General features: G+C 41.9%; 1 protein-coding gene across 5 annotated transcripts in view; it reads right to left on the minus strand.

Moving 5' to 3' along the window:
* fgfr2 (fibroblast growth factor receptor 2) overlaps window positions 1–11,511 on the minus strand; it is a 56,084-nt gene that overhangs the window by 19,957 nt on the left and 24,616 nt on the right. For 4 of the 5 annotated variants that reach the window (XM_030772833.1, XM_030772832.1, XM_030772829.1 and 1 more), the window contains 5 exons: window positions 10,083–10,206; window positions 6,087–6,277; window positions 4,284–4,428; window positions 2,927–3,129; window positions 816–952 (listed from right to left, as the gene is read on the minus strand). In XM_030772833.1, the coding sequence (XP_030628693.1) occupies window positions 816–952; window positions 2,927–3,129; window positions 4,284–4,428; window positions 6,087–6,277; window positions 10,083–10,206 (800 nt within the window). The remainder of the gene's footprint in view (window positions 1–815; window positions 953–2,926; window positions 3,130–4,283; window positions 4,429–6,086; window positions 6,278–10,082; window positions 10,207–11,511) is intronic. The other variant, XM_030772831.1, reaches the window with a different exon arrangement.

Consider the following 11,511-nt stretch of genomic DNA (forward strand, 5'->3'; position numbering starts at 1 on the left):
AGTAGTGTAGTGTAGAGTAGAGTAGTGTAGTGTAGAGTAGTGTAGAGTAGTGTAGAGTAGTGTAGTGTAGTGTAGAGTAGTGTAGTGTAGTGTAGAGTAGTGTAGAGTAGAGTAGTGTAGTGTAGTGTAGAGTAGTGTAGTGTAGAGTAGTGTAGTGTAGTGTAGTGTAGAGTAGTGTAGTGTAGAGTAGTGTAGAGTAGTGTAGTGTAGTGTAGAGTAGTGTAGAGTAGTGTAGTGTAGTGTAGAGTAGTGTAGAGTAGAGTAGTGTAGTGTAGAGTAGTGTAGTGTAGTGTAGAGTAGTGTAGTGTAGAGTAGTGTAGAGTAGTGTAGTGTAGTGTAGAGTAGTGTAGAGTAGTGTAGTGTAGTGTAGAGTAGTGTAGTGTAGTGTAGTGTAGAGTAGTGTAGTGTAGTGTGCTTGTTAGCGGCTAACTGAGCGGCCCGCTCGTCTTTTTTTTTTTTTTAATTGCCATGATTTATCGCTCGTTTCCCATTGAAAATGAATGGGAAAGGTTTTAGGTCTCTAGTGGTACGACGAGGATTTGCACACAGTGGCAGACGATAGCTGGATCCAATGGGGTTTTTTTGGAAGATGGCTAGTACATGAGTCACAAATCAAACACTGATGCTGCAGCGCAATCACACTCGCATTTTCTGGTGGAAATGCATTTCTGGTTCTACATAAAAGTTAACTGTGATGAAGCACCAGTTCATCACGTGCGTGTGTGGTTTTCTACGGTATCATGCACTTGTGCTGTTTTCTGTGATCCTTCAGCATGCTGCAGGGGCAGCTTTCAGAGAGAGAGGACAACACTCACTTGTCTCGGCAGAACTCCCAACGCGGGTCTTCAGGAAGATCGTACTCGGGGATCGGGTCATCTTGGGTGGAGCTACGCCTTGTGGTGATACGGACCAGTGGTGTACTGGAACTCATTGAGCTGGAGTCAGATGATACCTGCAGGGAGAAATAGACTTGGCTGATCACCTGAACCAAAGCAAACAAGATTTCCCCACCAACTGCTATCTATACAGACCTGAGGAGTATGTGAGACAGACAGGGTGAGAAGGGGTATGTGCACAGTGTGTACAAGGGTACCTGCCCAGTGTATAGCTCTCTAAAACACAGGGTTAGGGTTAGGGTCAACCTAACCAACCTAACCCAACCCTAACCCCAACCCTAGCCCTAAAGGGTATGTGTACAATGCTTAGGTCGCTAAAATGTAAAGTTACATCAGTTGCTGGCAGTAATATGAAATTAAAGAAAGAGCGAATTACTCTAAAATTAAAGGAAGGTTAATCTGAAATTATATATGCGACATATGCGAAGAAGATCATTTGAATGTATGTCAACTGACCTATTTTGTTACAATCTTCAATAATAAAACAAACATTACCGTGAATGTCACGTTCTGATCCAAAACATGGCAGCTAATAGAGTTTCTCCGGCACATTGTCACTATGGTCTGTTACATACCTATTAATAACCTTACCTTTCCACAGGAGGTCTCCTTACAAGAATCATGCTGTTATACACAGATACATGTTTGACCCTTTAGCAGAGATATTACTCATACTGTGGGAATGATTTTATGAGTCAGACATGACTTACTGTATAGAAACATGTACATTAATGAGTCCGTGCATGTATATGCTTTATTGAAGGCATTCGTTACTAATGGTTCTCCCTGAGAACAGAGAGCAGTTAGACCAAAACACTTTTTCAGTTGTAGAGGATGAACTGTAAATAAAATGAGATGGAACTCTTGTCTTCTTGCTCCAGACCAGCCTCTTCCAAACTCTGCTGGAATTTGTTGAAAGTACTTGGCACCTTTCCACCAAAGTTCCTGAACTTTTTGAGGAACTAAAGAGTTACAGAGCTATCCAGAGCAGGGATGGTTCCTGATCGCTTTAGTGTTTTGCTTTCCCAACACATTGCAAGAACCCTGAAAGACCTATGCAAATTAGTGACAATTGTAATGGTTCATCTGCCTGAGCCACTTTTGTCTTTATTTTTTTTTATAATCCTGTTTCAGTGTAATCCTGTTTTTCCTGTGTTGCAATATGGTGTATGCCTATTTCAGCTAAACCTAATGAAATTCTTTAATACATCTTTTCATTTCATGAAGCTTGCTTTTGACCAATCAGATATGTCAAGTATTGCAAACCTCTCCCCCAATAGGTCCTGAACCATCAAAAAGTACCTACTCTGGAGTATGTACTAAAAAGTGGTTCAGGAACTATGGTCCAGGAACCAAAATCATCCTGAGCTCCTCCAACAGAAAAGTAGTTCCTGACTTCCTGTAAAAGTTGCTGGCTCCAAAAAAGTTCCTGCTGTGGAAAAGGTCCCATTGCCAGTTCTATTGTTTCATTAGTTGAGTTTTAAATGTCTGATCACTCATGGGACTCATCCAGTGGTCCAGAAACTAGCAGTATCTGTTAATCCAAGCACTGCACTTTTCTCACTACAGCCTACATAGAATCAGCAAGTGGCAAAACATACTTAATGGACAGAGGTATTTACATGTAAAAAAAAAAATACACAGGTATCTGTCCACCTGTATCAACTTACAGTGAGTAACCCCAGTGTACACACCAACCTGCAGCTAAGCAGACCCGTAAACACAAACAGTGTGAAATCATTCAAGTGACTTTGAAATAAAAACAAACACACTACCAAACACACTATTATCCATATATAGTCAATATTCTCCATAAGCAATAACGCAGCAATCACAAACATTTTTTGGTCTGTATTTTAATAAAATATATACACTACCCTTCACATTATCCAGCGGTTCCTGCCACCTCCTACTTCTAATTAAGACTGTGTGCGTGTGTGTGTGTATGTGTGCTTGTGTGTATGTGTGCTTGTGTGAGTGTATAGCGCTGTTCTCATGTGTAAGAGTTCTGGAACTCTTTATATACTTTCTGTTACCTGGCGACGCAGGGGAATCTGTTTGCTCAGCTTGTGGACGGCAGGCTGGCCGCCAAAGTCAGGCTTCTTGGCGGTGGTCCGCATTCTGCAAACCACCACAATCACAACCATACAGGCAATGAGGAAGACTCCAATGCAGTAGATGGCGATCTCCACGTAGTCAGGGGGGTAATCAGGTTGGATGATATCAGTATTGGCTAAAAAAGGAAGAAATGTCCAGGCAAGGTTTGCATGGTATTGGGAGAAAAAAATTCAGGTAATAAGCACTCCCTAAAATATCACTGTATGCAAACATAAACTGCATAATCTACACTGAGCGAGAGCACTGAGTTGCATCAGAGCTGACTCCACTTTCTCACAGTATTACTCAAACTGTAATAGCATGATGCATTCTGTAGCACTTTGCTCAAGAAATCAAGAAGTGGATAAAAACAAAAAACTGTGACTTCAATGTCATCTATCAGCATTCATAAATGGAGCTTAGAATTTTCAGTGTGCTGATTTTAACAAAACAGATCTTTAATCTGGAGGTAACGACCACTCTGCCTTTTTTGGCTCTCAAGGGAATGCTTTAAAGACACAAAAAGTCTATTTAGGGCAAAAAGTAATTCTTTGCAGTCTCTAAGTCAATCAGTGTTTCGTGTATACATACAAGCAGTAAAGATACACACACACAAACACACACACACTAATAAAACACATACACAGATATACAAACACAACACTATTAACACATCGTGTGATGCAGTAGCTCTGATAATTGAGAAAGAGACAAAAGCAATGATGGCTCTTTCTTTTTTCCCTCAAACAGGACAAAACCAGCAATTATCAGAGCAAAAAGCATTCTTCTGAGAGAAAGACAGGAACATTTGACAACATGCCAGTGAAACTGTTAGTACTTAAAGAATTCCAGAGGAGAATGATGAGAAGGGGGCAAAGGGGAGGAGAGGGAGGGCCAGTAAGACCCTGCTGATGACATCACACACTGGAGCCCTCTGCTATGCTCTCTTCCTCAGGGCTTCAAAGAAATTATGCAGTTCAAACTACCATTTTGGGCAAACTAATTTCAAGTAATGAAATAACAATAATATGATGCTATACTGAATGGGAGCAGTTTTAAACATATGCATTTTAAAATGAAACAATTTCTAATCGTGTGAAATTTACATAATATGAGTGTGAAAATGATCCAAACAATTAAAAACAAACAAGATCCTCTTGACTTGAACTTGGACCTACTGAAGAAAAGTTCCCCAGAGCTCCAGGTGTGTCTTACTCATCAACAGGGTCCCACCGGCATAACCACGGCAGTCAGAAGGACAGAACAGAAAGGAGCAGTGGAGGTTTATACCTGGAAGAACCGTTAACCAAGCACTGTGAAAGGAGATCCCAATAGAGTTACCCGCCAAGCACGTATACTCCCCAGCATCCTCCAATGTCACATTGGGCAAGTACAGGACTTCGATCTCTTTGTCCGTGGTGTTTACACCTGCGGTCTGAGAGAGGGAAAGGTAGAAGAACACAGAAAAGACAGGGGGAGAGGAGGACAGAGGAGGGAGGATAGGAATTGCAAGATATATTGAAGGGAGGATAAGAAATAAGCAAAGAATTGGGAATTGGATGGCAGAGGGATTGGGTGAGAGAGACAAAGGGAGCATTGGAATTTTTAAATTGGGAAGTTTACACAGATGGAGAGGGCAGCAGAGAGAACGCAAGACCCCAATGGAGAGGAAAGGGGAGGAAAGAAAGAAAGTGACAGAAGAAAGAAGAAAGAAGAAAAGAAACAGTGAGACCCAAAACACCAGGAGGATAGAAAATCTGGGTTCTGCTCATCATCTGAACTCCCATCTACACATTTGAATTGAGGGAGATGCCGCTCTTCAGAGGAACAAATTTAAAAACAAACCAAAACGGACAGTAGGACGAGCCCTTTGAGTCACTCATCTGAGGAAAAGATGGGTGAGGAGGGAGACACCATTCCAAAATAAACAATAAAAACACATGCCAGTGTTCCCACTGCCACCAACCAGAGCCCAGCACTCCATACAGACCCACACAGTGACATGCACACACACATCCACAACCAACATGGGAAAGGTAGCATGGAAAATCCTGTCTGGCCATCTCTTTTCTCAAGGGGAGTGTGAGAGAGTAAGGGGGGGGGGGGTTGTTTTGTGGTACTGAGGCTTCACAGGCTTTTTCCATGGTTGCTTTCAGAACAGTTTGGGGCCACCAAAGGCCAAGGGAAGGTCCACTGAAACCAGCCAATCACACCACAGGGGGGGGTCAGTGATAGTCCCAGGATCACCACGACGACATGACAAAAACACACCAACCCAAAACACCAGACAGGAAGTGGTCCGGGGGGTGAGGGTGAGGGTTGGGGAGGCGTATCCTCTTTCTGTTACCTGGAAGGACAGTCAGCCAGCCCGACTGGTTCACCTGCCCAATGTAATTGGAGACTTTGCAGGTGTATTCACCAGCGTCGTCCTCGGTTACGTTGGTGAGTGTGAGCACCTCCACGTCCGAGCTGTTTATGCCCGAGCGCTGGAGGGCACCACGGCAACCCAATGCAGCAGAATCGCAGGAATAAGAACACACACACACACACACAAAAGCCTTTTAAAACATCACTCTCTTTAAAAAAAAACCGTTGTGAAGGATTGAGGGAGTGGAGGTGGGGAAATGTCCCATCACCTGGGAGGGAAAAATGTCTGGAAACATGACGAGTAGAAAGAAGAAAACTTTGACGGAGGGAAACAGCTCTGGCTGCACTGAAAAACGTACTGGTTACTCCATAACATTATTCAAAGTTGTTCCCTTGACTAAATCAAGAAAACATCACTTAACTCAGCTCAAGTTAAGTTTATGAAGACATTTTAAGGGAAGCATTCGATATGGCGCTACAGCTGATCTTTTCACCTGGATACATAATAATGATGTTAAAGATGAAAATGAATGAAAAATGAAGAAGAAACTAAAATTGTGAATAAACAAAAGAAAGAAATCACCATTTAAAAATGTCTGACTGTACTCTAAAATTGACCCCGAAAATATTAAGTGTCATTTCTATATCTTATGAATAGCCAGGTGTGCTTTGTGTACGTGATGCAGATAGACAGTTGTGAATGCCTGGGAGCGAAACAGATCATACCTTAAGCACCCGCACATATGGCTGTCCGTCAGGTCCAAACCGACTTCCGTTTTTCACAATGTGCTGCAGCCACTGGATGTGAGGCTGGGCATCGCTATAAACCTTACATTCAAATCGAGCATCTTCCCCGACATGCACAGTGATGTTGGCTGGAAGGCCGGCCTGAAGGATGGGCCTATGTGGAGAACGTTCTAGAACAAGGACAGAGGGAGGAAACAGGCCACAGTTAACATGTGTAGCTAGGAGTTATTACTATCAGGATAATACAGGCTACAGTGTAAGTATAAGTGTTACACATATACTCCATACATGTTACAAACCTAATGCAGTCCCTCTGAAAACATTACAAACCTTTAAAGTGCCTCTGTAAATACTGCATACCTATGCAGTCCCTAATGACAGCTAGCATAAACTAGGGACTGGGCTAACATTACCTCAGAGTCACCCTGCACTTTAGATAGTAAGGTTATATAGTGAGTTAATAGTTCTTTGATGAGGAAAAAGTTGCTTAATTGATTGGTGATCAATGGATGGATACTGAAAAGAAAGAGAAAGCAAAAAGTGCATGATAAAAAAAAAAGAAAGAAAGAAAAAAAAAGAGCTGGGGCTCCAGAACAGTCTTTCTGTCTAAAAAAAACGTCTGCAGATGGTAACGGTTCAAAACAATCTGCACATCCATCAGTCACTGCAGAGCTGACACAGCCAAAGAGCTGTCCCATCAAGAGTCATGAGAAAACCATGCCACCCCTTTTCTTTATTATTCAGCCCATAACGCTTGTCAGGTATGTAAGTACTAAGATTTTGCTTATAAAAATGCAGTCATGTTTATATACTCAGCTAAGAAAAGAAAAAAAATGATCTCTCTCTCTGGTATGTGGGGTTGTGGTCACTGTGAGCTACCTTGCCATTAGCGTTATGTTATTAGTGAGTGGAGTGCCAGGTTAGCATTATGTTAACATTGGTGAGGGGAGCATTGGGTTAGCGTCAGTGAGTGGAGCGTCAGGCCAGCCTGATGTTAGCGTCAGTGAATGGAGCGTCAGGCCAGCCTGATGTTAGCGTCAGTGAATGGAGCGTCAGGCCAGCCTGATGTTACGGTTAGTGAATCGAGCGTCAGGCCAGCCTGATGTTAGCGTCAGTGAGTGGAGCGTCAGGCCAGCCTGATGTTAGCGTCAGTGAATGGAGCGTCAGGCCAGCCTGATGTTAGTGTTAGTGAGTGGAATGTTGGGTTAGTGTGATGTTAGTATTAGTAAGTGGAGTTTTGGTTAGGAGCATTAGGTTAGCATTAGTGAGGGGAGTGTTGGGTTAGCGTGATAGTGTTAGTGAGTGGAGTATTGAGTTAGCATTATGTTAGCTTTAGTGAGTGGAATATTGGGTTAGCATTATGTAGCGTTAGTGAGTGGAGTGTTGGGTTAATGTAAGATTAGCATTATGTAGCGTTAGTGAGTGGTGTTGGGTTAATGTAAGGTTAGCATTATGTAGCGTTAGTGAGTGGAGTGTTGGGTTAATGTAAGGTTAGCATTATGTAGCGTTAGTGAGTGGAGTGTTGGGTTAATGTAAGGTTAGCATTATGTAGCGTTAGTGAGTGGAGTGTTGGGTTAATGTAAGGTTAGCATTATGTAGCGTTAGTGAGTGGAGTGTTGGGTTAATGTAAGGTTAGCATTATGTAGCGTTAGTGAGTGGAGTGTTGGGTTAATGTAAGGTTAGCATTATGTAGCGTCAGTGAGTGGAGTGTTGGGTTAATGTAAGGTTAGCATTATGTAGCGTCAGTGAGTGGAGTGTTGGGTTAATGTAAGGTTAGCATTATGTAGCGTCAGTGAGTGGAGTGTTGGGTTAATGTAAGGTTAGCATTATGTAGCGTTAGTGAGTGGAGTGTTGGGTTAATGTAAGGTTAGCATTATGTAGCGTTAGTGAGTGGAGTGTTGGGTTAATGTAAGGTTAGCATTATGTAGCGTTAGTGAGTGGAGTGTTGGGTTAATGTAAGGTTAGCATTATGTAGCGTTAGTGAGTGGTGTTGGGTTAATGTAAGGTTAGCATTATGTAGCGTTAGTGAGTGGAGTGTTGGGTTAATGTAAGGTTAGCATTATGTAGCGTTAGTGAGTGGAGTGTTGGGTTAATGTAAGGTTAGCATTATGTAGCGTTAGTGAGTGGAGTGTTGGGTTAATGTAAGGTTAGCATTATTAGGTAGGGTGACCATACGTTCTCTTTTTCCCGGGCATGTCCTCTTTTTCAGACCTGAAAAATGTGTCTGGATAGCATTTCTAAATCGCCAAAAATGTCTGGGATTTGGCTTTTGCTTTCCATAACCACCATTCATTGTGTGTCCATTTGCATTGCTTTGATCTTTTTCTTTAGGTCCCGCCCTCTCACACAACACCAGTGGACCAAAAGTTGAATGGAAAAACATATGGCCATCTTGCGACTGTTATTATGCCAGCAATTATTCATTTTATTACAGACTAAATGACTATGTATTACAGCAGTTAAGTACAGATGCAGTTTCATGTTGCATTGTCAGGCATAAGCCTTTTATGTATATCAGCAGGAACCAGGAGTGACATACTTAAAATTCCAACCAGCTAGGAGGGGAATGCATCATTCACACAGACGAGTGCAATGACGGTGCGCAAACTGTCATATGAATTGAACATCACAACGCAAAGACAGCATGACTAACAATACACATACACTTTGACTAGATACAAAAAGGGAAACATGAACTAACAATAGCAAACTGGGGCTAATTTACAGTTCGTCATCCCAGTGCATGCTGGGATGCTCCGCCCACCTAACCCCCAACACGCTACAGTATTAAAGTTCAATAACATAGTTGCATAGTTGTGGACGCATTTGTGAACTATTTAATATTTTATTCTAACCTGTCCTCTTTTTTCAAAACCAAAATATGGTCATCCTGGGGGGGGGGGTGGTTGCATTGCTGGGTTAGAATTGTGTTAATGAGACATACTCACACACATAAACAAACACATGCTGGAACTACTTTCTTTAGTTTTCCAAAGCATCCAACATCTCGGCAGAGCTTTGCCCTTGCTCCACCTCCAAAACAGCAAAGCAAAAAAGAAGAGTTCTTTCTGAGGTGGCACTGAGCAGAATCCACGAATCCAATCAAATCCAGTACTGTCAATAGTAATGTATTTGAAACTAGCCAAGGCATCTCATACAATACCACTGAACTCTACCTAAACAGTTAATTTGGGACAAAGTGAAGCTTACGGGAAAAAATAACAGGACACAAAAGAAACAGAGAGGAGAGTGTGTTGTAAATGCAGTGTAAATGCAGTGTATATATGCTTGTGGGAACATTTTGATTGCTGTTGTTCTTGGGATACATGCAAACTGAAGTCAATAGCAGAGTGTTTCTCTAAATAGTAGAAACTTGAATCTGTGTAGTTCTCTGGAGTTTAACCAGTCTCTCCTTGAAATGAAGCCAGTCCAGACCACAGCTTGTTTACATTATAAGCCACCCCACAACTGTTTGCCCTGTTTGAAAGATAAAGTTTTCAGAAGAAAAAATTCTCAAAAAGGGTGCCTCATTTTCTCTGCTGGTATGTTGATCTGTCTCAGTCTGCCTGCACAGCTGCCAAGTCCGCTTATTATAAGCGACGTTGGTCTTGTTTTTCTGTAAAGTCACTTACAAATATTGGTAGTCGCGGGTTGCGTTTTTTGGGCTTGTTTCTAAGGTATAGTTGCTTATTAGGGCTTGCTCCCTATCTCACGTTGCAGGATCAGTCAACAACCCCGTTCCTCGTTGTTTCCATAGACCTGGTCGCTTGTTTCTCTCACGAGATCTGGTGACACTGGCTGCCTGTTGGTCTCTTGTAAACACCTGTCTCAGTCAAGCGCCTTATTTTGTGTGTTCCTCATCTCCAGGCATGACACAGTGGTACTACACCCCCAGACACACTCTCGCATGCACAAACACACTCACAGCACACACCATCACCACCAACATCCACACACCGCAGTGCTAGTGCTCACCAACTACATCCAAGGTGTAAGTGTGGTTGATGGAGCCATACTGATTCTCCACCAGGCAAGTGTAGTTTCCCTTATCTGATGGCACCACACTCTCCATGATCAATGTCCAGTGCTGGTGTCGCACCTGCAAACAGAAATAATGCAGGTAAAATAATTATGAAAAAAGTACAAGTGATTCCTAGGAAGACAGGCTGGTCTCTTTTCAGAGCAATTCTGAAATGTGATTCTTGGCTCCAGTAGCCCAGTCTTCTCCTGGAAATAAAAAATATAGTAATAATTGGTTGCTATAGAGCGAGCCAAATTCATCAAGTTTTGTACATTATTTTGCTATTTCTTCCTTTATTATCATCTAGGTTTTGCCAGTGTCTGCATAGGTCTCTATGATAACTTCATGCACATGAAAAGTGCTGGAAGATTCAGAGATAGGATTAGTTCTACATACCTTTATATACCGGAATTTTGTAGTTTTAAATGTCTCTCTTTCTTTTTTTTTATCCATAACCATAGGAATTGCTTTGGACAAAAGGTTTAATCAGGTTTAATCTAAGTCTTTAATCAGAACTGTATGAAAGAAATATAATAGTTTGTTATTACTAAATAAAAATAATGTTTGAGTGGTGACAGTGATGCAAAAACATGCAGTACAGCAAAAAACCCTGCACAGTGACAGTACAGTCCATTCCACAGGGCTAAAGAAAAGCAGGAGAGGATGGATCTAGTTTCTCCTGTGAAGCCCATTCTGCCACTGGTACTTTATCAGTGTAGTACTGTTTTCTATTTTACAAAATGAAGATAACATTTTAAAAATACACAAGTAGGCTGTCTGTGCCACAGTACTGCAGCTGTGTCCAATCAAAGCAGACTCCGTCACCTGGAGGCCCCAGTCATAACTCAAATTCATGCCTGAAGTAACAACTTTATAGAACTTTGAGCTTTCCGTGGATATTTTGCTATGCTTGTGTGGAAAAGGCACGGATCACTACAAAATGCTGACATTATGAAGAATGAATGTTTCTTTGTAGACTTTGATGGGGCCAATAATTTGTCAGAGGATTTGCTGGCAGCCATGTCACAGCCCCCGGTACACGTCACCAGACTCAGGGCAAAATGTTTTGGTCATATTTACTTGACAGAGCCTATAATAATGGTGATCTTAAAATGGAGCCAGCACTGTGAAGTCTTGCCTGAGTTAAATTAGTAACATACACTTGATACAACCAAAGCTTTGTGCATCATGTTTTCAAATTTAGTTCACAGTTTACAGCCCACCGCCATGTTTTACAATAGGTAAACTTAACAGAAGACTTAATCTAAAAAGACTATTTTGGGGTCACCTATCTTTCTGGGGCAACCACATTTACAGCTGATCTTCTAAAGAACTGTACTGTAGTGTGAAATGGAGAGTTTACTTTACTCGGAAATGTTATGC

Source organism: Chanos chanos, chromosome 4, assembly GCF_902362185.1.
Source record: "Chanos chanos chromosome 4, fChaCha1.1, whole genome shotgun sequence".
Taxonomy (NCBI): Eukaryota; Metazoa; Chordata; class Actinopteri; order Gonorynchiformes; family Chanidae; genus Chanos; species Chanos chanos.